Genomic DNA, 26,546 nt, shown 5'->3' with positions numbered 1-26,546 from the left:
GATTCACAGGCACAGGTAGGGAACAGAACAGTGAGTGTTTTCCAGTGTATTCCAGACCCTACAGGTCACATACTTATGAAAGGATTCATCAAAAGGGAATCAAGACAACCATTTCCAATATCCAATACGATCATTTTTAGGGGGCTACCTTTTTAGGCCTAAATTAGGTATCCATAATTCTGTAATCAGCTGAAAATACATTATGAGATCAGAATAATCTTTGTTTAGAACAAAACAAAACAATTTGTTCTAAATATGAGTAATTGTTTATTTTCATCTTCTTGATAACCTACCAAAATATACCTGTCAAATAGCATTCATTGCACAGAAGACAGAATACTGGATAAAAGAGGGGATATTATCAGTATTGAGTAGCCAGCCAATGCAACGTCTAAGGCATGTTGCGTGAGGCTGATTCAACCCGGTTCAGCAGTTGCTCGCTGTCGCGCTGCTATGGTAACCAAGGAGGCGGTCCCACACGTGATCAAACTCAGCTGATGCAACCAAGGAGTATTTAAACACAGAGAGGGCTCCAATGACCACAATAAACTGACTTCTACATGGAGAGAATAGATAGAAAACGTGTATCACTGAGTGGAGTATTGGAGATAGAGAGACGGTCAAAATGGTCTATACCCCGGCACTGGTCCTCGGACACGGAATACCGATTGTGTCTGAAGAGGATAACATTGTCGAACTGATGAGAAAGTTTCTCTGTCAAATCACTTCGAGCGACAAAAAATATGTGCGCCGAGGCAGCATTGAAAGTTCCGAATTCATCAAGGAAATAAACTCAAGTAAGTCTCTGTTCTGAAATCTAAGTATGTATTTCATCAGATGTACTGTACTAAATAATGGCTTTTGATAACCATTCCATTTCATTTTGGTGAATTTATAGGCCTTTTGACAAACTTTGTTGAGGACCATAATGGAAACAAGTATTTTTACTTTGTAATCCTAGGCAACTTTGGTATATGTATCTGTTGCCTGGTGTAACATGTATTTTCCAAGCGGCCACAGTAGCCTGCGGTGATACAATGCAGCTGATGCTGCCAGATAGTTTACTGTTGCCGACAGCTCATGACTGTATCAGTTGATGATCTGTTCTAAGAAGTTAATTGACCTGAGCTCTGTCTCCTAGTTTAAAGTGGCTGATACATTGCCTTATTTTTACGATAAGTTCCCTATTACAATGTTACTAAGCATGTAAAATTCTAAATCTATAGTGCAACACGTGTTTAGGACTAATCATCAAAATAATGACATTTTTAAGATGGTTTGAAATGTAATGGTGCAATGTTCTTGAATAGCCTGAATAACTAAGTAGGTCAAAAAGTCTTGGCAAATATAGTAGATATAAGGCCTAAATATAGCCCCTGCCAAATGTCTGCAATACTAAAGTATAGGCTGTGCAACTTCAACTCCTGGTTGATCAGCAATATTGATATCAACACATCATTCTCTTTTCCAGGTCTGGACTCTGAAACGGCTCTCGACTGTGAAGAGAGAACACTCCATCAGGACATGACCAGGCAGATAGTGCGTTGTCTCTCTGAAGCTAAAGAATCCAGTCTGCGGTGCCGGATACTACTGCTTCCCCGCACGCTGACTGCCAATGTTGCCTTGGATGTGGTGCGTTCCTCAGCGGGAGAGCCGTGCGGGCTCCGTGGGGCCTTCATACAGGTCTATTTGGAGACACAACTGGGCCAACAGCTGCAAATGCTGGGCACTATAACACCCGACCCGACTGTCACTCCTACTTTCGAGCTGTCCGTCGTGTTCAAGCTGGACAAAGACTGTTGGCCGCTTCTCAAGCACATATTCGTTACCGACAATGTGTTGAAACTACGACCCGAGTACCGACTGGTCAAGAAGAAATTGTATTCCTCTGCGAGCCCCGTCATACATGAGTTCTGCTGAGACAATTTCTTATCAGGAATCAACATGTGGCCTATAATTCTCCACATTCCAGTTAGGAGAAAAAGCTGTTGCACCACTGTCTTTTTGCAGTGTACTAAATATATGTTAGTGTACACTACTGTATTGGAGAGTTGACATCAAATGAATGTTTTGCACTGGAATATCACTGAAGAACGGTCAGTTCAATTGTGAAAAGAGATCATTTTGTATTGTTTTAAAAAGGAATTGATACCCTATGTTTTGTACTACAATCTAACTCTGACAGGTTTTATTTTTTTGTGCACATTTCTGTTTGACACAATTGCTTGATTGTCTTTTGTAAAACCATGGAAATCTCATGCTGGCTGTGGAAGCAAGCTAGTGTTGCCCCTTAGCCTGTCTGACTGTTGCAGTATTTTTAAACAGAGAAATGTGAATGTTTTTGCACAGTATTCTTTTCAGGGTTGCCATACTCTTTCAATCAAAACAGCTGTCAGAATCACCAATGATTAGTCTATACCCTAAGAACTGAAGGTCTCAACTTAGGTCTGTCAAAGTTACGGACACTTCCATTGTTTGCAATTCTCTTACTTTTAATAAACAGTTGAACAACAAAACATACAAATGGGGGAAAAAAATAAAACTGTACATAAAGTTCAACACTCCAGTACTACTTTTTTGTACTCCCACTAACATACAGTAGACTCATAATTTCTTGCAGGATATTTTACAGTTGGCTACATCCTAAAACACAATGGGGCCCAAGTCAGTCACTAGTACTGTAGTAGTAAAACTGATTCAGTACTCCAGGGCTGCAGTGTCTGCTGGTTACTTGTGGCAACTGTCAATCTAGTGTACTGGCTTCAAATGCAAATCATAGACTTAAGTTAGTTAAACTGTACACAGGACTGCAGCCATACCGCGACCTAAAAACTCTGATTAAACTCAAACAACTAACTTCACAGAACAGTAACTCCATCAAACATTCTCTGGTTTAAATCGTCCAATCCCTACATCAAGTCTCATTGGCACCCTACTGCCTTTTGACTCCGGTTATTTCTTCATCTTCATGTCTGCTTCAATTGCACAGCGGCGCCCTCTGGTGCCCCCGTCCTGCAGGGAAGAGAGGTTGGGTTAGAGGTGAGTCCGACACCAGGTTAGAAACCCAGCGATGGCTCCTGGTCGGCCTGTTTAAAACAAGATTATCTCTGCTGCCTGCCAGATGAAATGAAGAAAACAAAAGATTAAAAGGACAGAAGAACAATGGACCAGACGGGACATGCTAAGAAAGAAGTTGAAGACAACCACTGAACACATAAAAAAAAGGCATATGGGGCTAAACAAATGCACGTACACCCACAACCAGGATGGGTCCACTTAATCAAATACCGAAGGTCAAAAACTTGGTGAGGGAAGTGGTTGTTAATATAAGAGGTGAGTGTATGCATTTTAAATGTTTCACTATAGTCAGTGTGAGTAGCAAACTTGTTTTGGTAGTGTGACGTAGAAACAGAGCGTGCACTCTGCTTAGTCTGGTGAGATTTGACCTTTGACCTGAATACTTACAAAAAGAGAGAGAAGGAAAGCGGGAGAGGCCATTGGGACACTGTCCTGTAGGAGGACAAACAGTTAGTGAGAAAAGAAACACACACACACACACACACAGTGACATTTACCCCTTGTACACACACACATCCAGAGTAAACAACACAAAAAAGTACAGTCAGACAAACAAGACAACACATTCAGACAGTCAAGTGAGAAGACAGGAGTCAGTCGAAATGGAGAGAGGAGAGACAGTACGGACAGACAGTTCAAATGGAGAGGGGAGAGACAGTAAACAAAGAGGGGAGCGACAGTAGACAGTAGTAACGGAGAGGGGAGCGACAGTAGACAGTAGTAACGGAGAGGGGAGCGACAGTAGTAACGGAGACAGTAGACAGTAGTAACGGAGACAGTAGACAGTAACGGAGAGGGGAGTGACAGTAGACAAACAGTAGTAACGGAGACAGTAGACAGTAGTAACGGAGACAGTAGTAACGGAGAGGGGAGCGACAGTAGACAAACAGTAGTAACAGAGACAGTAGACAGTAGTAACGGAGACAGTAGTAACGGAGAGGGGAGCGACAGTAGACCAACAGTAGTAACGGAGACAGTAGACAGTAGGGACGGAGACAGTAGACAGTCGGTAGTAACAGAGAGGGGAGTGACAGACAGACGGTAGTAACGGAGAGGAGAGACAGTAGACAGACTGTAGTAATGGAGAGGAGAGAGACAGTAGACAGACGGTAGTAATGGAGACAGTAGACAGACGGTAGTAACGGAGAGGAGAGACAGTAGACAGACAGTAACGGAGAAGAGTCAGAAGACAGACGGTAGTGACGGAAAGGAGAGAGTCAGCAGACAGACAGTAGTAACGGAGAGGAGAGTCAGTAGACAGAAAGTAGTAACGGAGAGGAGAGACACAGTAGACAGATGGTAGTAACGGAAAGGGGAGAGAAAGTAGAAAGACGGTAGTAACGAAGAGGAGGGACAGCAGACAGCCGGCACTGACAGAGAGGAGAGAGACAGTAGAAAGACGGTAGTAACGGAGAGGAGAGAGACAGTAGACAGACGGTAGTAACAGAGGAGAGTCAGTAGACAGACGGTAGTAACGGAGAGGAGAGACAGTAGACAGACGGTAGTAACGGAGAGGAGAGACAGTAGACAGACGGTAGTAACGGAGAGGAGAGACAGTAGACAGACGGTAGTAACTGAGAAGAGAGTCAGTAGACAGACGGTAGTAACGGAGAGGAGAGACAGTAGACAGACGGTACTAACGGAGAGCAGAGAAACAGTAGAAAGACGGTAGTAACGGAGAGGAGAGAGACAGTAGACAGACGGTAGTAACTGAGAGGAGAGTCAGTAGACAGACGGTAGTAACGGAGAGGAGAGACAGTAGACAGATGGTAGTAACGGAGAGGAGAGACAGTAGACAGACGGTAGTAACGGAGAGTAGAGACAGTAGACAGACAGTAGTAATGGAGAGGGGAGCGACAGTAGACAGACAGTACTAACATAGAGGGGAGACAGTAGACAGACGGTAGTAACGGAGAGGGGAGTGACAGTAGACAGACGGTAGTAACGGAGAGGGGAGTGACAGTAGACAGACGGTAGTAACGGAGAGGGGAGTGACAAAAGTAACAGAGAGGAGAGAGACAGTAGACAGACGGTAGTAACGGAGAGGAGAGACAGTAGACAGACGATAGTAACGGAGAGGAGAGACAGTAGACAGACGGTAGTAACGGAGAGGAGAGACAGTAGACAGACGGTATAAATGGAGAGGAGAGTCAGTAGACAAACGGAAGTAACGGAGAGGAGAGACAGTAGACAAACGGTAGTAACAGAGAGGAGAGACAGTAGACAGACGGTAGTTATGGAGAGGGGAGACACAGTAGACAGACGGTAGTAACGGAGAGGAGAGTCAGTAAACAGACGGTAGTAACGGAGAGGAGAGTCAGTAAACAGACGGTAGTAACGGAGAGGAGAGTGACAGAAAGACGGTAGTAACGGAGAGGAGAGACAGTAGAAAGACGGTAGTAACGGAGAGGGGAGACAGTAGACAGACGGTAGTAACGGAGAGGAGAGACAGTAGACAGACGGTAGTAACGGAGCAGAGACAGTAGACAGACGGTAGTAACGGAGAGGAGAGACAGTAGACATACGGTATAAATGGAGAGGAGAGTCAGTAGACAAACGGAAGTAACGGAGAGGAGAGACAGTAGACAAACGGTAGTAACAGAGAGGAGAGACAGTAGACAGACAGTAGTAACGGAGAGGAGAGAGACAGCAGACAGCCGGTACTAACAGAGAGGAGAGAGACAGTAGAAGACGGTCGTAACGGAGAGGAGAGAGACAGAAGACAGACGGTAGTAACGGAGAGGAGAGTGACAGTAAAAGACGGTAGTAACGGAGAGGGTAGCGACAGAAGTAACAGAGAGGAGAGTCAGTAGACAGACGGTAGTAACGGAGAGGAGAGACAGTAGAAGACGGTCGTAACGGAGAGGAGAGAGACAGTAGACAGACGGTAGTAACGGAGAGGGGAGTGACAGTAAAAGACGGTAGTAACGGAGAGGGTAGCGACAGAAGTAACAGAGAGGAGAGTCAGTAGACAGACGGTAGTAACGGAGAGGAGAGACAGACAGACGGTAGTAACGGAGAGGAGAGACAGTAGACAGACGGTAGTAACGGAGAGGGGAGTGACAGTAAAAGACGGTAGTAACGGAGAGGGTAGCGACAGAAGTAACAGAGAGGAGAGACAGTAGACAGACGGTAGTAACGGAGAGGAGAGACAGTAGACAGACGGTAGTAATGGAGAGGACAGTAGAAAGACGGTAGTAACGGAGAGGAGAGTGACAGAAAGACGGTAGTAACGGAGAGGAGAGACAGTAGAAAGACGGTAGTAACGGAGAGGGGAGACACAGTAGACAGACGGTAGTAACGGAGAGGAGAGACAGTAGACAGACGGTAGTAAAGGAGCAGAGAGACAGTAGACAGACGGTAGTAACGGAGAGGGGAGAGACAGTAAACAGACGGTAGTAACTGAGAGGAGAGACAGTAGAGAGTAGTAACAGAGATGAGACACAGTAGACAGACAGTATTAACGGAGAGGAGACACAGTAGACAGACGGTAGTAACGGAGAGGAGAGACAGTAGAGAGTAGTAACAGAGATGAGACACAATAGACAGACGGTAGTAACGGAGAGGAGAGACAGTAGAGAGTAGTAACAGAGATGAGACACAATAGACAGACGGTAGTAACGGAGAGGAGAGACAGTAGAGAGTAGTAACAGAGATGAGACACAGTAGACAGACAGACAGTAACGGAGAGGAGAGTCAGTAGACAGACGGAAGTAACGGAGAGGAGAGTCAGGAGACAGACGGTACTAACGGAGAGGAGAGAGTAGACAGTAGTAACGGAGACACAGCAGACAGACGGTAGTAACGGAGAGCAGAGAGTAGACAGACAGTAGTAACGGAGACACAGTAGACAGACAGTAGTAACGGAGAGGAGAGAGTAGACAGAAGGTAGTAACAGAGAGGAGAGAGTAGACAGAAGGTAGTAACAGAGAGGAGAGAGTAGACAGACGGTAGTAACGGAGAGGAGAGAGTAGACAGATGGTAGTAATGGAGAGGAGAGAGTAGACAGACAGTAGTAACGGAGACACAGTAGACAGACAGTAGTAACGGAGAGGAGAGTGACAGTAGACAGACAGTAGTAACGGAGAGGAGAGACAGTAGACAGACGGTAGCAACGGAGAGGGGAGTGACAGTAGAAAGACGGTAGTAACGGAGAGGAGAGACAGTAGACAGACGGTAGTAACGGAGAGGAGAGACAGTAGAAAGACGGTAGTAACGGAGCGGAGAGAAAGAAGGCAGTAACGGAGAGGAGAGACAGTAGACAGACGGTAGTAACGGAGAGGGGAGTGACAGTAGAAAGATGGTAGTAACGGAGAGGAGAGACAGTAGACAGACGGTAGTAACGGAGAGGGGAGTGACAGTAGAAAGACCGTAGTAAAGGAGAGGAGAGACAGTAGACAGACGGTAGTAACGGAGAGGAGAGACAGTAGACAGACGGTAGTAACGGAGAGGGGAGTGACAGTAGAGAGACGGTAGTAACGGAGCGGAGCGACAGAAGGTAGTAACGGAGAGGAGAGACAGTAGAGAGTAGTAACAGAGATGAGACACAGTAGACAGACAGTATTAACGGAGAGGAGAGACAGTAGAGAGTAGTAACAGAGATGAGACACAGTAGACAGACAGACAGTAACGGAGAGTCAGTAGACAGACGGAAGTAACGGAGAGGAGAGTCAGGAGACAGACAGTAGTAACGGAGAGGAGAGACAGTAGACAGACGGTAGTAACGGAGAGGGGAGTGACAGTAGAAAGACGGTAGTAACGGAGAGGAGAGACAGTAGAAAGACGGTAGTAACGGAGAGGAGTGACAGTAGAGAGTAGTAACAGAGATGAGACACAATAGACAGACGGTAGTAACGGAGAGGAGAGACAGTAGAGAGTAGTAACAGAGATGAGACACAGTAGACAGACAGACAGTAACGGAGAGGAGAGTCAGTAGACAGACGGAAGTAACGGAGAGGAGAGTCAGGAGACAGACGGTACTAACGGAGAGGAGAGAGTAGACGGTAGTAACGGAGACACAGCAGACAGACGGTAGTAACGGAGAGCAGAGAGTAGACAGACAGTAGTAACGGAGACACAGTAGACAGACAGTAGTAACGGAGAGGAGAGAGTAGACAGACGGTAGTAACGGAGAGAGTAGACAGACGGTAGTAACAGAGAGGAGAGAGTAGACAGACGGTAGTAACGGAGAGGAGAGAGTAGACAGATGGTAGTAACAGAGAGGAGAGAGTAGACAGACGGTAGTAACGGAGAGGAGAGAGTAGACAGATGGTAGTAATGGAGAGGAGAGAGTAGACAGACAGTAGTAACGGAGACACAGTAGACAGACAGGAGTAATGGAGAGGAGAGAGTAGACAGACAGTAGTAACGGAGACACAGTAGACAGACAGTAGTAATGGAGAGGAGAGAGTAGACAGACAGTAGTAACGGAGACACAGTAGACAGACAGTAGTAATGGAGAGGGGAGACAGAGGCTCCATGCTGCTACAGAGGAAGTGTAATGGCAGGGAGGTTAGGAGAGAGGCAAGATAAGATTATTGGGGCATGAGATGGGTACAGAGTCTGTCCTACGTCTTGGCTCGTTGGTGTCGATGCTGAGGTGTGTGTCTAGTCTAGTTTTACCTTCTCCACTGGCTCCCCCGGCTTGCGGCCCCCCTCGCGGCCTCTGAGGCTCTTGGTGGAGATAGAGGACTCTGACGTCTGCATGATGAGCTGAGTGGCCAGAAACTGCTGCACGTGTTCTAGAACGTCCCTCTGCATCTCCAGGGCCATGTGGAACACATCGTGGTCAGAGCTGTTGTACATCACCGCGTTCTGGAACATCAGCATGATGTCACGCTGGAACTCCGCTGTCGTACGGATCTGACCCGCCTCGATACTCTTCTTGATGGCCGACAGATCCATGGGTCTGTGTGTGGTTGCGTTAGGGAGGAGTGTGTGTGTGTGTGTGTGTGTTTTAGAGGGGAAGGTTAGTGTGTACTTATATTGTTCATATAGATTTTATTTTCATATGTACATAACATATAATTCAGCAAACAAGCAGTTTTCTCTTATAGCACTCTCACCTGTGTACAATGCTGTGGTAACCAGGGGCGATGTCATCAGACACAGACTGGAGGAACACACTGGCATACCTGTCACAGATAACAACAACAGATCAGGCAAACCCTACACTGCCTTAACCATGTGCCCAATAATAGCCAATATGTCTACGAGCTGACCTGTGATTGGCTGCTGCTCTCCACACCAGCATGATGGCTTTCTTCCAGATCTTCTGAGCCTGAACGGCCTCCTGATCCTCCCCACATATCGAGCTGAGAGAGAGATCCACAGACAGGAGGGTAGGTGAATGGTAGAGGGAGAGAGACAGGCAGGATTGTGATGATAGTGCACAAAAGCCCACAAGACAGCTTACTACAGAGAAACCACCCCTCATCTTTTTAAGGGTCGAGTTGACTTGCTTTATTCAGGCTTGTGATGGCATGTTCAGATTAAGAGTTGCCATGGATACAAGGACCAGGGTTGGAAACTTACAACTGAGAAGAGGCGGGGCTGCTGGCTAGCGAATCAGCTGTGGTGTAGCGTTGGGAGGAGGGGCCATAGCCATCCTCACTCTCACTGGCTGCCGGTTCTACTTCTGATAGATAGGGCCCCTCCCCCTCCCCACACTCCTCTTTCATCTCCACCTCTTCATCAGGATCCCCGTCGCTCCCTCCATCCTCATCCTTCACTTCCTACATAAAGATACACAAGGAGAGATGATAATTCAACTGCACCTGCTAAAGGTGTGTGTGTGAGTGTTACTGAAAAGAGGACAATTACCTTGGAATCTTTCCCTGATCCAGAACTGTCTTCTGAGTCTAGGCAGGGTGTGTTTGGTTCTGGCTGGGTCCACTCCTCATTCTCAGTCTTCACAGCTGTGCTCAGGCTTCCTTCCACCGTGAGAACTCCTTCCTCTGTGACCTCACTTCCTGCCAGGCTGTCGTCAGCGGCAACAGAAGGAGCAACGTCTGTCCCCACTGTTTCTAATCCCTCCTTGGCTTCCCCCCTTCCACTCTCTGTATCTGGCTCCAGGACCCCAGGGTTAGCTCCCGCTCCACCCTGAAGCTCCTGTGTGGGGTTAGACTGAACCGTGGGCCCAGGCTCTGAGGACTTCAAGTCATGGGCCTCCCAGGGGCCTGAGAGGGAGTGGCCGGCAGAAACAGCCTCCTCACAGAGAGAGAGAGCAGCCTCCACTGCTGCAGCATCTAGAGCCTCCACAGAGTCATCCACCTGAGAAATACAGACAGACAGAGAGAGAGAAAGAGATACACACACAGAGAGAGGACTGTGATGAGTGCGCACAAACAAGACCGCTTACTACAGAGATATTTAGGTCAAAAGCTGCACCCCTCACACTATTTACCTTCTCCTCTATGATGGCGATGATGTCTCCGACTGTCTCCAGGTCCAGCTCATCCCCCATGTAGGAAACAGCTACCAGGTCCTCCTCCACTAGCCCCGCCTCCTTCACCAGCTCCAACTCCTCACCCAGCTCTGCTTTCACGACCGCCTCTCCGACTGAACACACACACAGAGACAGAGAGAGAGAAAGAGGCATGTGTCACCACAAATAGTACACCGGTATCACTGGGAGTAGAAATCAGATGCATGTTCCTCTTCACATACAGTGCAAGAAAAAGTATGTGAACCCTTTGGAATAACCTGGATTTCTGCATAAATTAGTCAGAAAATTTCATCTGATCTTCATCTTAGTCACAACAATAGACTGTGTGCTTAAACTAATAACACACAAATTATTGTATTTTTCTTGTCCATATCGAATACATAATTTAAACTTTCACAGTGTCGGTTGGGGAAAAGTATGTGAACCCCGAGGCTAATGACTTCTCCAAAAGCTAATTGGAGTCAGCTAACTTGGAAATCCAATCAATGAGACGAGATTGGAGATGTTGGTGAGAGCTGCCATGCCCTATAAAAAAACTCACAAAATTTGAGTTCACTATTCACAAGAAGCATTGCCTGATGTGAACCATGCCTCGAACAAAAGAGATCTCAGAAGACCTAAGATTAAGAATTGTTGACTTGCATAAAGCTAGAAAGGGTTACAAAAGTATCTTTAAAAGTCTTGATGTTCATCAGTCCATGGTTAGACAAATTGTCTATAAATGGAGAAAGTTCAACACTGTTGGTACTCTCCCTAGAGAGAGCACAGCGCAGAATGCTCAATGAGGTTAAGAAGAATCCTAGAGTGTCAGCTAAAGACTTACAGAAACCTCTGGAACATGCTAACATCTCTGTTGATGAGTCTACGATACGTAAAACACTAAACAAGAATGGTGTTCATGGGAGGACACCATGGAAGAAGCCACTTCTGTCCAAAAAAACACATTGCTGCATGTCTGAAGTTCGTAAAAGGGAACCTGGATGTTCCACAGCGCTACTGGCAAAATATTTTGTGGGCAGAGGAAACTCCAGTTGAGTTGTTTGGAAGGAACACAAAACATTATGTGTGGAGAAAAAAAAAGGACCAGCACACCAACATCAAAACCTCATCCCAACTGTAAAGTATGGTGGAGGGAGCATCATGGTTTGGGACTGCTTTGCTGCCTCAAGGCCTGGACAACTTTTTATCATCGACAGAAAAATGAATTCCCAATACATTTTTCAGGAGAATGTAAGGCCATCAATACACAGAAGGACAACGACCCAAAACACAGAAGTAAATCAACAACAGAATGGCTTCAACTGAAGAAAATATGCCTTCTGGATTTAAAATGCTGTGGCATGACCTCGAGAGCAGTTCACACTAGAGGTCAACCGATTAATCGGAATGGCCAATTAATTAGGGCCGATTTCAAGTTTTCATAACAATCGGAAATCTGTATTTTTGGACACCGATTTAGCCAATTTTTTAAAACACCTTTATTTAGCTAGGCAAGTCAGTTAAGAACACATTCTTATTTTCAATGACGGCCTAGGAACGGTGGGTTAACTGCCTCATTCAGGGGCAGAATGACAGATTTTTACCTTGTCAGCTTGGGGATTCAATCTTGCAACCTTACAGTTAACTTGTCCAACGCTCTAACCACCTGATTACATTGCACTCCACGAGGAGACTGCCTGTTACGCTAATGCAGTAAGAAGCCAAGGTAAGTTGCTAGCTAGCATTAAATTAAAACAATCAATCATAATCACTAGTTAACTACACATGGTTGATGATATTACTAGTTTATCTAGCGTGTCCTGCGTTGCATATAATCGATGCCTTGCGTATTCGCGAAAAAGGACTGTCGTTGCTCCATTGTGTACCTAACCATAAACATCAATGCCGTTCTTAAAATCAATACACAAGTATATATTTTTAAACCTGCATATTTAGTTAATATTGCCTGCTAACATGACTCGTTGCGAACTGTGAAAACTATTTATTCCTAACAAAGCCAGCCAACTTCATCAAACGGGGGATGATTTAACAAAAGTGCATTTGCGGAAAAAGCACAATCGTTGCACGACTGTACCTAACCGTAAACATCAATGCATTTCTTAAAATCAATACACAGAAGTATATATTTTTAAACCTGCATATTTAGCTAAAAGAAATCCAGGTTAGCAGGCAATATTAACCAGGTGAAATTGTGTCACTTCTCTTGCGTTCATTGCACGCAGAGTCAGTGTATATGCAACAGTTTGGGCCGCCTAATTTGCCAGAATTTTACGTATTTATGGCATAACATTGAAGGTTGTGCAATGTAACAGGAATATTTAGACTTAGAGATGCCACCTGTTAGATAAAATACGGAACGGTTCAGTATTTCACTGAAAGAATAAACGTCTTGTTTTCGAGATGATAGTTTCCGGATTCGACCATATTAATGACCTAAGGCTCGTATTTCTGTGTGTTATTATGTTATAATTAAGTCTATGATTTGATAGAGCAGTCTGACTGAGCGGTGGTAGGCAACAGCAGGCTTGTGCGTTTTGCCAGCAGCTCTTCGCTGTGCTTCAAGCATTGGGCTGTTTATGACTTCAAGCCTATCAACTCCCGAGATTAGACTGGTGTAACTGATGTGAAATGGCTAGCTAGTTAGTTTGGTTGAGTTTACTGCTGCCAAAGGAGGGTCAACCAGTCATTAAATCCAAGGGTTCACATACTTTCCCACCCTCCACATTGAATGTTTACATGATGTTCAATAAAAACATTAAAAACATATAATTGCTTGTGTGTTATTAGTTTAAGCAGACTGTGTTTGTCTATTGTTGTGACTTAGATGAAGATCAGATCAAATTTTATGACCAATGTATGCAAAAATCCAGGTAGTTCCAAAGGGTTCAACATACTTTTTCTTGCCACTGTAGATATTCCTTCCCTTTCTAGAGTGAGAGAGACAGCTGGGTTTAGAGAGAAACACTGACAGATAATGTGGGAGAGAGAGACAGCTGGGTTTAGAGAGAAACACTGACAGATCATGTGGGAGAGAGAGACAGCTGGGTTTAGAGAGAAACACTGACAGACAACGTGGGAGAGAGAGACAGCTGGGTTTAGAGAGAAACACTGACAGACAATGTGGGAGAGAGAGACAGCTGGGTTTAGAGAGAACCACTGACAGACAATGTGGGAGAGAGAGACAGCTGGGTTTAGAGAGAAACACTGACAGACAATGTGGGAGAGAGAGAGACAGCTGGGTTTAGAGAGAAACACTGACAGACAATGTGGGAGAGAGAGACAGCTGGGTTTAGAGAGAAACACTGACAGACTGACAGTGTGGGAGGAAGAGAGAAACACTGACAGGCAGTTTGGAAGAGAGGGGAGGAGAAACAGATGAGACAGTTTTAAACTGTGTTGGGTGGGGCAGTGGGGGGGGTAATGTTTCCTGTTGGACACAACAAAGTACATCTAACAAAAGGACCGAGTCACACACTTTGCTTCTAAAAAAACATGTAAAGCACAGAAGCACACACCAGCACATATAGCACTCAACTAAAATACCAATCAACCCAAACACGTAACAGCCAGCCAGCTAGCGTGTCGGGTTATATCACGGTTTCCATAGTTACCGGAGCTGGCGACCTCAAAGCCTGCTGGGATATCAAGGGTTGTAGTGGGAACTCCTCCATTAGCCAGTCCTGCAGCAGCAACATCCCCCTCCAACACCTGACCCAAAGAGATTACATCAACAACACACAATAGCCCTGATTCAACTGTTTTTACTGAGCGGCTTGGTAGAGATGTCGGATCTGAATTTGACCTTTATGGTCACAGAAATTGAATTCTGTAGCAACAGTTATTGAATGTTTAGTCCATAATATTGCGTGATCTGTGTTTAGCCTATTAGCTGGCCAAAAGTAGGCTGCATGAAAAGTGCAATATTGTTAAAGGGGAAATTCGCAGTTGAAACAATAAAGTTTGTTTCGATAAAAAGCTGATGGATGGGGCTGGAGAAATGTAACCACTCTAAAATGCATAGACAGAGCTATGGATGCAAGGATTGACCATCCATTAGTCAAATATCCTAGTTTTAACCATATTTTGAGACTATGCCATTTACATTTGCTTTATTTACAAATATTGGAGTTAAACAAGATTATATTTGTAGTTCTGATGGGGTATGACAGTTGAACTAAGCTCATGAGGCATTTAGAAGTTATATTCTTCAAGAATAAATGGGTACATATCATTCATTTATAAGTCCAAAAATGTATGTAGCAACTGCTGATTGCCGCTTTAATATAACCATGTGTTAGTGTGGGTTTCAGTGAATTTATGTAAATCACGGAGCTCATCTGCATTTCCTGCGGTGCAGCAAAATTCTCAGCAACAAGAGAGTGATCAAATTGAAACAGGAATTTCCAACAACAGTAGCTTGTGAAGTCAAACTTAATCTGGACTCTCTCCCTAAAACAGATCCACCCAATATAATCCAATAACACAAAATAATCCAATAATTTCATCCCTTATTACTGCAAATCCTCCATTTTTTAAATCCCTCTGTATTTCTCACCAGTCTGGGGCTAGCAGAAATCAGGCTGCCTTTCTTCAGCAGCTCTGAGAGGAGAGGGGAGGGAGGCGGTGTGGACTTCTGACTAAGGAGCCTCTTCTGTGGGGAGTCATCTACGAGAGACCCAAGGCTTCCCTCCTTAGGCAGCAACATTGGAGCATCCGACGATGGTAGAAACACAGCCACCCCCTGGGCCTACGTGGACAGAATGGGGGAGAAAAAAAACATCCTCCTCTATTTAATAGACCACAGCATTTCCACTGTATTCCTTCCAATACGGATAGACTTTTTCTTAGACCGTATTTGACCCATTTCATGCATGCTGATGGAAGTGCAAGGCAGTGCTTGAATACAGAATAAGCAAGTCACTTGTCATTTGCTACCAATACACACATCAACAACTGTTGAAGACAAAAAGCTAAACAAAGCAGGCATATGATGACCAGTACTTGGGTCCTTCCCTTACCACAGTAGTGCCAGAGGTCTCCTCTGCCTGGGGCATGGCTGTGTCTGTTGGGGGTGTGGGGGTATCTGTCTGTGCCTCCATGCTCGTGGGACTGGCACCCAGAGGGGAGCGTACAGTGACACTGGGCACCCGCTTGGGTGTGTTCTTAACCGCTTGGCGAGCTGAGATCAGAGAGTACGGGTTGTTATCACTAGTAGTTCCTGAGCTTAATCATCGGTCCAATCAGTGGTGCCCAAACATTTGGATGATTATTATTACTATTAGGCCAAAGCTTACCCTGGTAGGCTGTATCTGTGGCCTTCCTCTTAAGATCTGCCTCATCCTCATCCTGCTTCTTTTTCCTTCCAAACAAAACCATTTTAAAACACAATCTTCACTGCTAAATCTGGTACAGAATGTACCCTCTGAATCACAATGTAGTGTACACAACAAATAAACACAAAGACACTGGTGGACAGACAGACATGCAGACAAATCGAGAGACAGACAGGTGGACAGACAGACCGGTTTCTTACTGTGATACTTCTGTCCACAGATCCTCCAGCCGGGAATCCAGATGTCCGGTCTGGATCAGATCCACCTCCTTCTTCAGCTTCCTGTTAGAGCAGGAAGTAGAGGTCACATTGTCATCTACAATGGCTTTGAACAGAAACATTGGCTATGCATTGAGCGCGATGGGTTTAATGTGTGAGAGCGGGAGAGTGCATGAGTGTGTGTGTGTAATGTGAGAGAGATAACAAGAGAGAGAGAGAGAGACAGAAAGACAGAGTGAGAGATTGAATGGGTGTGTGAGCAAGAGTGCCCATATGTCTTGACCTGTATTTGTCCTGTGTGTCTCTCAGTAGTTTCTTCAGCTCCTCTATCCTCTCGGCAGTAAGTCTTCGAACGATCACATCCTCGATGGTCTCCACCACCTCACCCTTTTCCCCACGCTTACGCCTGAAACAGCAATGTACATTAGACACATGATTACACTATGTGGGAACTGCTCTGATGACAGCTGGAGAGCTGCCTACGCAACAGAATACTCCAATAAAGTGCATGTGTGTGTTTGTGTACTCACTTTGGAGCCTCTGTGGTCTCCAGCAGCTCAGAGTACTGAGAGGCACAGTGCTGTGGGGGTCAGAGGCACAGACAGCAAGTTATATACATTATACATACACACAAATGTATGTGGACACCCCTCCAAATTAGTGGATTCGGCTATTTCAGCCACAACAGTTGCTGACAGGTGTATAAAATTGAGTACACGGCCATGCAACCTCCATAGACAAACATTGGCAGTAGAATGGCCTTCCTGAAGAGCTCAGTGACTTTCAAAGTGGCACCGTCATTGGATGCCACCTTTCCAACAAGTCAGTTTGTCAAATTTCTGCCCCACTAGAGCTGCCCCGAACAACTGTAAGTGCTGTTATTATGAATTGGAAACGTCTAGGAGCAACAACAGCTCAGCCGCAAAGTGGTAGGCCACACAAGCTCACAGTTTGGGACTGCCGAGTGCTGAAGCGCGTAGTGTGTAAAAATAGTCTGTCCTCGGTTGCAAAACTCACTACTGAGTTCCAAACTGCCTCTGGAAACAACGTCAGCACAATAACTGTTGGTCAGGAGCTTCATGAAATGGGTTTCCATGGCCGAGCAGCCGCACACAAGTCTAAGATCACCATGTGCAATGCCAAGCGTCGGCTGGGAGTGGTTTAAAGCTTGGCACCATTAGACTTTGGAGCAGTGGAAAAACGTTCTCTGGAGTGATTAGTCATGCTTCACCATCTGGCAGTCCGACGGACGAATCTGGGTTTGGTAGATACCAAGAGAACGCTACCTGCCAAATGCATAGTGACAACTGTAAAGTTTGGTGGAGGAGGAATAATGGTCTGGGGCTGTTTTTCATGGTTCGGGCTAGGCCCCTTAGTTTCAGTGAACGGAAATCTTAACGCTACAGAATAAAATGACATTCTAGACGATTCTGTTTTAGCATGAAAATTCCCTTGTGCACAAAGCGAGGTCCATACAGAAATGGTTTCTCGAGATCGGTGTGGAAGAACTTGACTGGCCTGCACAGAGCCCTGACCTCAACCCCATCGAACACCTTTAGGATGAATTGAAACGCCGACTTCGAGACAGGCCTAATCGCCCAACATCAGCGCCGACCTCACTAATGCTCATGGCTGAATGCAAGAACGTCCCACAGCAATGTTCTAACGTCTAGTGGAAAGCCTTCCCAGAAGAGTGGAGGTTGTTGTAGCAGCAAATGGGGGACCAACTCCATATTAATGTCCATGATTTTAGAATGAGATGTTCGACTAGCAGGTGTCCACATGCTTTTGGTCATGTGCTCATATATAGTAGCTGACCTTTTAACCTTGTTCATCATGACAGAGATTAATTGTTGTGTCACAGCGTGTCTGTCTCATACCCTCTGAGAAAACCAGTCTGGAGGGCGGCCTTGCTCTGAGAAAGGCTTGATGGCTCTGCTGACAGACACCCTGAAAGGCAGGAGGACAATCAAGTAGTGTACACAAATGACCATGTAGAAAAGTTTACAATGTACACTGAAGAAAGAAAAACATGTAGATGCAGACAGAGTGACAGATGGGAAAAAGTTGGTAGTGTGTGTTTGTTTACCAGTTTTGGTCTCCGCTCCTCATAACAGAGGAGGCTAGGCATAGTTTCTCCCTCAATGACCACGGTTCCGTCGGGCCAATGGACAGCACCTTGTGTTCTACATAAAGACAGAGATAAGGAAATTATGAAGATTGGAAGAGGTAGGTTAGCAATAGCCCATACATAGATGCTAACTACCTTTAGCTTCTATAAACGATAGTATCTTCTGGCCGGAGGAGTTTTGTTAAAACCTATATATTTTTTTTTTTACCTTTATTCAACTAGGCAAGTCAGTTAAGAACAAATGATTTACAATGACCGGACGACGCGGGGCCAAGTTTGCACCACCTATGGGACTCCCAATCACGGCCAGATGTGATGCAGCCTGGATTCAAACGAGGTACTGCAGTGGCGCCTCTTGCACTGAGATGCAGTGTCTTAGACCACTGTGCCACTCGGGAGGGATAAATAAACCTCAAAACCACTCATTCCTACGATTAATAGTGTTAAATAACACTAATATGTGATAACTATTTTTGTGAACAAATGTTTCATGTTGTCATTATAACAAGGTTGGAAGAAATGTGAAAATCTTCTTGGGAAATCTGTTGCAGCTCAAGTCTACTACAAAACCCACAATACAACGCTGTCTCTCTGGGCTGGCTAGCTAGTTAGGTAGCAAGAAAACATAGCTACACACAACAATACCAGCACGTGAAGTAGCAAGCTAGCAATCGGCTAAACAAACTGTGATATAAATGTAAGTCTCTCTCACATGAGTTCAACTTGCAGTTTGTATCTGCCCAGGGCACGTTTCTTTCACACAGAGATACCGTTGAGGAGATGGGAAACTATTCGAATCGTATTAACGGCCATTGTGTACGTTGACAGTGCATCGTCAATTGGCCAAGTTTTGCATTCTGGGACAAGGAGAGCTCTCCTTCAAGTAGTGAATGGGAATCAATCGGGCACCTGCTCAAAAACGGAACCTTGGCATGAATTTCGCAAACAAGAAGTACAACATTGCAAATCTTTTCCAAGATGTGATAATTAACGTGTTCTCTGTAGTATCGTATAGCTTTGGAATTGTAACATTACGTACTTTTGAGGAAAATAGGCAATCCCTTTGAGAAGGGATTGCGTGACGTTAGTTTAGAAACCGCATGCAGCATTAGGACAACGTGAATGCGATGGGTCGACAGTCAGTTGGGGTGGGGCGTTTCTCCATTTATTGCCCCTTGGGATACCTCCCTCATCCTTTCTGTAATATCTCTGTTTTCAACAGACACACACGGTGCAGTGCAACATGGTACTTGGAAGGAGAAACAGAGATTAATAATTCGGTACACTGTTGAGATTTAGATATGCTCAGTGAAATATATACTTTGTCATGACGATATCAACAGATGGATGTGTTCTAGACAAGTATGCTCATACCATCTACTGGCTGATTTCGCAACATTAGCGCATTATCCCCTAGGTAGCCTAGTGTTAGAGCGTTGGACCGAAAGGTTGCAAAATCAAATCCCCGAGCTGACAAGGTACACATCTGTCGTTCTGCCCCTGAACAAGGCAGTTAACTCACTGTTCCTAGGCCGTCATTGAAAATAAGAATTTGTTCTTTACTGACTTGCCTAGTGAAATAAAAGGTACAAAAAATAAATATATATTTGGCCTTGTGTTTTAGGTTACTGTCCTGCTGAAAGGGGAATTTTTCCCCAGTGTCTATTGGAAAGCAGACTGAATAAATGTTTTCCTCTAGGATTTTGCCTGTGCTTAGCGCTATTCAATTTATTATTATTATTTTTAAACGCTCCATAGTCCTTGCTGATGACAAGCATACCCATAACATAATGCAGACACCACCATGCTTGAAAATATTAAGAGTGGTACTCAGTGGCGTGTTGTGTTGTATTTGCCCCAAACATAACGCTTTCTTTTCAGGACATAAAATGTATTTCTTTGCCAAATTGTTGCAGTTTTATTTTAGTACCTTTTTGCAAACAGGATGCATGTTTTGGAATATTTTTATTCTGTAAAGACTTCCTCCTTTTCACTCTGTCATTTAGGTTAGTACTGTGGATTATTTTATTTATCTGTTATTTTACCATATAAATTGACTGAGAACACGTTCTCATTTACAGCAACGACCTGGGGAATAGTTACAGGGGAGAGTTTCGCGAACAAGAAGTACAACATTGCAAATATTCTCCAAGATGTGTGATAATTAACGTGTTCTCTGTGTTATCGTATAGCTTTGAAATTGTAACATTACGTACTTTTGTTGTTGGTCCATACTCAGTTTTATCCTATCACAGCCATTAAACTCTAAAGTCACCATTGGCCTCATGGAGGACCGGGCATTCCCCAATTCTCATCGATGGGCTGTAGCAGAACAGTTTGAGAGCTTCAAGTTCTAGGGTGTCCATATCACCAACAAACTATCATGGTTCAAACACACTAAGACAGTCGTGAAGTGGACACTGCAAAGCCTATACCCCCTCAAGACTGAAAATATTTGGAATTGGTCCTCAAAAGGTTCTACAACTGCACCATCCTGATTGGTTGCATCACTGCCTGGTGTGGCAACTGCTCGGTCTCCGACTGCAAGGCACTACAGAGGGTAGTGCGTATGGCCCAGTAATTCACTGGGGCCAAGCTTCCTGCCATCCAGGACCTCCTATACCAGACAGTGTCAGAGGAAGGCCCTAAAAATTGTCAAAGAACTCCAGCCCCTCTAGTCATAAACTGTTCTCTCTGCTACCGCATGGCAAGTGGTACCGGAGCACCAAGTCGACGTCCAAAAGGCTTCTTAACAGCTTCTACTGCCAAGCCATAAGACTCCTGAACAGCTAATCAAAGGGCTACCCAGACCCCTCTTTTACACTGCTGCTACTCTGTTTATAATCCATGCATAGTCACTTTAACTCTACCTACATGTACAGTGCCTTGCGAAAGTATTCGGCCCCCTTGAACTTTGCGACCTTTTGCCACATTTCAGGCTTCAAACAAAGATATAAAACTGTATTTTTTTGTGAAGAAACAACAACAAGTGGGACACAATCATGAAGTGGAACGACATTTATTGGATATTTCAAACTTTTTTAACAAATCAAAAACTGAAAAATTGGGCGTGCAAAATTATTCAGCCCCCTTAAGTTAATACTTTTGTAGCGCCACCTTTTGCTGCGATTACAGCTGTAAGTCGCTTGGGGTATGTCTCTATCAGTTTTGCACATCGAGAGACTGAATTTTTTTCCCATTCCTCCTTGCAAAACAGCTCTAGCTCAGTGAGGTTGGTTGGAGAGCATTTGTGAACAGCAGTTTTCAATTATTTTCACAGATTCTCGATTGGATTCAGGTCTGGACTTTGACTTGGCCATTCTAACACCTGGATATGTTTATTTTTGAACCATTCCATTGTAGATTTTGCTTTATGTTTTGGATCATTGTCTTGTTGGAAGACAAATCTCCGAATAAACGTCCTCTCACTGTCAACTGCGTTTATTTTCTGCAAACTTAACATGTGTAAATATTTGTATGAACATAACAAAATTCAACAACTGAGACATAAACTGAACAAGTTCCACAAAAATGTGACTAACAGAAATGGAATAGTGTGTCCCTGGACAAAGGGGGGTCAAAATATCCTTCCTGTTTGGCCCTGTCCGGGGTGTCATTGGATGGGGCCACAGTGTTTCCTGACCCCTCGTCTCAGTCTCCAGTATTTATGCTGCAGTAGTTTATGTGTCGGGTGGCTAGGGTCAGTTTGTTATATCTGGAGTACTTCTCCTGTCCTATCCGGTGTCCTGTGTGAATTTAAGTGTGCTCTCTCTAATTCTCTCTTTCTTTCTCTCTTTCGGAGGACCTGAGCCCTAGGACCATGCCTCAGGATTACCTAACATGATGACTCCTTGCTGTCCCCGTGCTGCTGCTCCAATTTCAACTGTTCTGCCTGTGATTATTATTATTTGACCATGCTGGTCATTTATGAACATTTGAACATCTTGGCCATGTTCTGTTATAATCTCCACCCGGCACAGCCAGAAGAGGACTGGCCACCCCACATAGCCTGGTTCCTCTCTAGGTTTCTTCCTAGGTTTTGGCCTTTCTAGGGGGTTTTTCCTAGCCACCGTGCTTCTACACCCGCATTGCTTGCTGCTTGGGGTTTTAGGCTGGGTTTCTGTACAGCACTTTGAGATATCAGCTGATGTACGAAGGGCTATACAAATCAATTTGATTTGAACAGTCAGTACTGCAGTGCATCTCCTCCTCATGGACTGCACCAGATTTGGCAGTTCTTGCTGTGAGATGTTACCCCACTCTTCCACCAAGGCACCTGCAAGTTCCCGGACATTTCTGGGGGGAATGGCTCTAGCCCTCACCCTCCGATCCAAAAGGTCCCAGACGTGCTCAATGGGATTGCGATCCCGGATCTTCGCTGGCCATGGCAGAACACTGACATTCCTGTCTTGCAGGAAATCAGACACAGAATGAGCAGTATGGCTGGTGGCATTGTCATGCTGGAGGTTCATATAAGGATGAGCCTGCAGGAAGGGTACCACATGAGGGAGGAGGATGTCTTCCCTGTAACGCACAGTGTTGAGATTGCCTGCAATGACAACAAGCCCAGTCCGATGATGCTGTGACACACCGCCCCAGACCATGATGGACCCTCCACCTCCAAATCGATCCCACTCCAGAGTACAGGCCTTGGTGTGACACTCATTCCTTCAACGATAAACGCGACTCCGACCATCACCCCTGGTGAGACAAAACCGCGACTCGTCAGTGAAGAGCACTTTTTGTGCTCTTGATTTTTTTGTGATGTCTGGTTAGGACCTGCCTTGCAACAGGCCTACAAGCCCTCAGTCCAGCCTCTCTCAGCCTATTGCGGACAGTCTGAAAACTGATGGAGGGATTGTGCATTCCTGGTGTAACTCGGGCAGTTGTTGTTGCCATCCTGTACCTGTTCCGCAGGTGTGATGTTCAGATTTACCGATCCTGTGCAGGTGTTGTTTTTTCATAACTGTGACCATAATTGCCTACCGCCTGTAAGCTGTTAGTGTCTTCACGACCGTTCCACAGGTGCATGTTCATTAATTGTTTATGGTTCATTGAACAACCATGGGAAACCGTGTTTAAACCCTTTATAATGAAGATCTGTGAAGTTTTTTTGGGATGGATTTTTACGAATTATCTTTGAAAGACAGGGTCCTGAAAAAGGGACGTTTCTTTTTTTGCTGCGTTTATTAGTGCTTTATTTTCCATAAATATTTAACAAAATGTTAGAATTTTTCTTCCACTTTGACAGAGTATTTTGTGCAGATCATTGACAAAAAAAATGGTAATTGAAATCCATTTAAATCCCACCTTGTAACAAAATAAAATGGGGGAAAAAAATCAATGGGTGTGAATACTTTCTGAAGGCAGTGTAAGCTTCCACCAAATTGACAGGAGTTTCATGATTTTTTATTTCGGGGGGTGGGTTACCCCTTTAAGAGCCCAGATGCTTGCTCTAAACCTTAACACAGGGGCGGCAGCTAGCCTAGTGGTTAGAGCGTTGGACTAGTTACAGAAAGATTTTTACAAGATCGAATCTCCGAGCTGACAAGGTAAAAGTCTGCCGTTCTGCCCCTGAACAAGGAAGTTAACCTAGGCTGTCATTGAAAATGAGAATTTGTTCTTAACTGACTTGTTAAATAAATGAAATAAACACGCTTCGCTTGCGGTACGGTTTTGGGAACGTATATTTCATATCAGCTATTTTTTTTTCTAAAACCAAAAGGTTAAATTACAACACACCTTTAGAGTGTTTGGTTTCACACACTGCCATATGTACCTGTTACAGCGCTAGTTTGCAGAAAACAGACGGAGGACAGTCGACTACCTGTGCTAATTACCTATTTCCGTCTACAAACACCTGTGTGTAAACGGAAGACGGACGCCACAAACGTGTTGTCACTGACAAATACTGTTGACTGCAACTGTGCTAAAACAGTAAGTGTGTATTTGTGAAATTATTTCGATGTGATATGAAAGGAGAGGGATTCATGTTTCTAGAACTGTACCGCAATTGAGAATCGATTCATGTTAATGTTCAGACCGAGCGTCCTGCTCTAAACAAAACTTCCCCTTACAGAAGACTCCTTCGTCCAATGACTCATTACCGATAGTCATGATCAAGAGCTACGCCTAACCCTAAGTCCAGGTTGGACGTCTAGATGGAGTATTTGGCTGCCAGAGCCAATTCGCCTCTAAATAGAACATGAAAGGTCCTTGGACTACAAGGAGTAACATTATGCTCCTTTAGTCTATTATTAGGCTAACTTAGATTTGACCAGGGATGCAAACTGCTGAGGGCCCAAAAAGGTTACTTTTTTTTTGCATTGAAACATGGAGGTTGGAAATGGAGGTTTTAACTAATTAAACGACAAAGAATATGATCTACATGATCAGTCTCTGTGTGTAAAATAAAAAGTGGTTAATGTGAACCTAACTCAGAGCTAAAAATGTAAAGGAAGCAATCCAATATTATTTGTTGCCTAGACTTTACTGCAAATGACACTCAAGTCTTGAGAAAAAAACAATACACTAATATTGCAGTTAGCCATGACAGCCTTCATAATAGAACGCTTGAGACCACACACATAAATATTGCACTTGGGGGGAAAAAACATCTTAAAGTAGAAATAGAATGAAACAAACTGGCATTCTATATTTGCTCTATTATAGTGGCCACTATAGACACAAATCAAATCAAATCAAAGGCTACACGTGTGCAAAAATATAATCCCCCTCCCACACACACATTACTGTCAAGTTCAACACAACAAAATCAATATCTTTAGGCTACAATTCACATTACTACATTGGACACTTTCTGTCTGTGGACATCTGTTCTACAATGTGCCAGCAAAAGTGGGAAAGTGTGTGGTGTTCCTTTCACCTCTGTAGTGGTATTCAGCTTAAACCAGGCCCAGCTCCAACTACACGCCAGGCCCAGCTCCAACTACACTTAATCCCTGAATCCACTTGTTTCACAACCAACGACTAATTTTCACCTAATTCTCTCATTCTGAAAATTAATCACATACTGTAAAGGGAAAACATTAGCTAACAGATAGTGGTTCGTTCCTTTGCTAGTTAACGTTGCACACAGATTGCCAGGGTCCAGTAAGCAACTAACGCGTTATAACTTGAGGAACGGCAAGGAGTCGTATACCAGTTCACACTATAGCGAATTGGTTAGGTTACTAATGTTAGTTAATCTGATGTTGTAAAGTTAGCTAGCTAACGTTAGTTGTCCGACTTTTGGCAAGTAAATTTACACACCATAAACTAAATTATTTGATCAGATAAATTGGATAATGTTGCTCAACATTTTTATGGCTAGCTAATGGAGAATTCGATCCAGCTAGCAAGATACAACGCTAATAGTTGTTCCACCACACTTTCTCCCTCACCTCAAACTTTCCAAAATGCCAGTAGTTTTTCAGTTACAGCTCATGAAGTATGCTTCATCACCTTCTCCGTGGTCAAGCTTAACGTTACCGCTTCGTTATCGTTCAGGGTACGAGCTGCTGTAACTGGCAAACTGCCTTGACAGAAGAGCGCGCGCGGATGCTGTCTCTTCTCTCTTCAGCCGCGTGCTGCGCTGCATTCTGTTGTTATGTGAACGATTGGCTGAGCCTTGGATACAGCCAGATTTGCTACAAACGCGCATCACTAGTGCACTTACAGCCAGTAGTGATCCAACCCCCCCCCCAAAAAACTTTTCTCATCGGATCTACACGAATACCGTAAGTCACCTATTTTGGATTCAAAACGGTGAATATCGCCGAAATGTGACTAGTTTGCATCCCTGGATTTGACAGGTCGCTGCGCAGGGGTGATGGGGGAACCAACCTTAGCCTAGATTTGAGCTCTGACCTAACTAGTTAGCTAAACAGCAAGCTACAATCTTGTTAATGCAAAGAAAGCTACAATCTTGTTAATGCAAAGAAAGCTACAATCTAGCTAACTAGAAAAGCATAACATCACCACTTAGCTAGCTAGGTAATCTAACCCAATATTTGTTTTTGTTGTTTACCATATTCGGCTATGAATTTAGCTAGCTATAGCTTGCCCGGCGCTAACAAAATCCAGGAAGGCTAACTAGACAAATATAATGTATAAAGCCAGCTAGCTACAAACATATTGTAGATTACATTTGAAATATATGTTTACGTTGTAGCTGCATTTGCAAGTAAGCAAACAATAACAAATAATACTCACTCCCGACTCCACTCGCCATTTTTTTCTTTGTCGACGGGGCCTCGCCACTAAACTTCCGCCGGAATCATTTCAATGTAGTACAGGCGCTGACGATGACATATCAAGAAATCACATACCCTCTCCTT

The 26,546-nt window shown here is 44.4% G+C and overlaps 2 protein-coding genes and 1 long non-coding RNA gene across 5 annotated transcripts in view; 2 read left to right on the top strand and 1 right to left on the bottom strand.

The window, feature by feature from the left end:
- The first annotated feature begins 515 nt into the window (after window positions 1–515).
- Window positions 516–2,559, top strand: LOC135526587 (DNA damage-inducible transcript 4-like protein). Its single transcript, XM_064955091.1, has 2 exons — window positions 516–797; window positions 1,472–2,559. Exons 1-2 carry the CDS (start codon window positions 626–628, stop codon window positions 1,918–1,920), a joined length of 621 nt encoding a protein of 206 aa, XP_064811163.1. The 5' UTR covers window positions 516–625; the 3' UTR covers window positions 1,921–2,559.
- LOC135526585 (bromodomain-containing protein 8-like) lies at window positions 2,472–26,529 on the bottom strand. 3 transcript variants are annotated; one of them, XM_064955088.1, is made up of 19 exons: window positions 26,422–26,529; window positions 18,166–18,262; window positions 17,957–18,026; window positions 16,607–16,656; window positions 16,360–16,482; window positions 16,059–16,139; window positions 15,820–15,884; window positions 15,544–15,704; window positions 15,081–15,272; window positions 14,137–14,233; window positions 13,420–13,452; window positions 10,484–10,638; window positions 9,901–10,350; window positions 9,613–9,812; window positions 9,300–9,392; window positions 9,144–9,212; window positions 8,701–8,986; window positions 3,466–3,510; window positions 2,472–3,012 (listed from the first exon to the last, which is right to left on the bottom strand). In XM_064955088.1, exons 1-19 carry the CDS (start codon window positions 26,438–26,440, stop codon window positions 2,953–2,955), a joined length of 2,346 nt encoding a protein of 781 aa, XP_064811160.1. In that variant the 5' UTR covers window positions 26,441–26,529; the 3' UTR covers window positions 2,472–2,952. The 3 variants fall into 3 exon arrangements, with proteins under 3 accessions (XP_064811160.1, XP_064811162.1, XP_064811161.1); XM_064955090.1 differs by lacking the exon at window positions 3,466–3,510; XM_064955089.1 differs by lacking the exon at window positions 13,420–13,452.
- LOC135526588 (uncharacterized) overlaps window positions 25,817–26,546 on the top strand; it is a 32,237-nt gene continuing 31,507 nt past the window's right edge. Inside the window, exon 1 of the long non-coding RNA XR_010453326.1 lies at window positions 25,817–25,946. This is a non-coding gene — a long non-coding RNA (uncharacterized LOC135526588). The remainder of the gene's footprint in view (window positions 25,947–26,546) is intronic.

Source organism: Oncorhynchus masou, chromosome 32 (genome assembly GCF_036934945.1).
Source record: "Oncorhynchus masou masou isolate Uvic2021 chromosome 32, UVic_Omas_1.1, whole genome shotgun sequence".
Taxonomy (NCBI): Eukaryota; Metazoa; Chordata; class Actinopteri; order Salmoniformes; family Salmonidae; genus Oncorhynchus; species Oncorhynchus masou.
This window is presented reverse-complemented; position numbering and strand designations above follow the sequence as displayed.

Coding starts and splice junctions, on each gene's coding strand:
- LOC135526585 (XM_064955088.1), bottom strand. Junction 15,705..15,819: donor CACAGATACAGCCTACCAGG/GTAAGCTTTGGC, acceptor CTCTGATCTCAG/CTCGCCAAGCGGTTAAGAAC. Junction 13,453..14,136: donor CTTTGAGGTCGCCAGCTCCG/GTAACTATGGAA, acceptor CTCTCACTCTAG/AAAGGGAAGGAATATCTACA.
- LOC135526587 (XM_064955091.1), top strand. CDS start 626: ATGGTCTATACCCCGGCACTGGTCCTCGGACACGGAATACCGATTGTG. Junction 798..1,471: donor CATCAAGGAAATAAACTCAA/GTAAGTCTCTGT, acceptor TCTCTTTTCCAG/GTCTGGACTCTGAAACGGCT.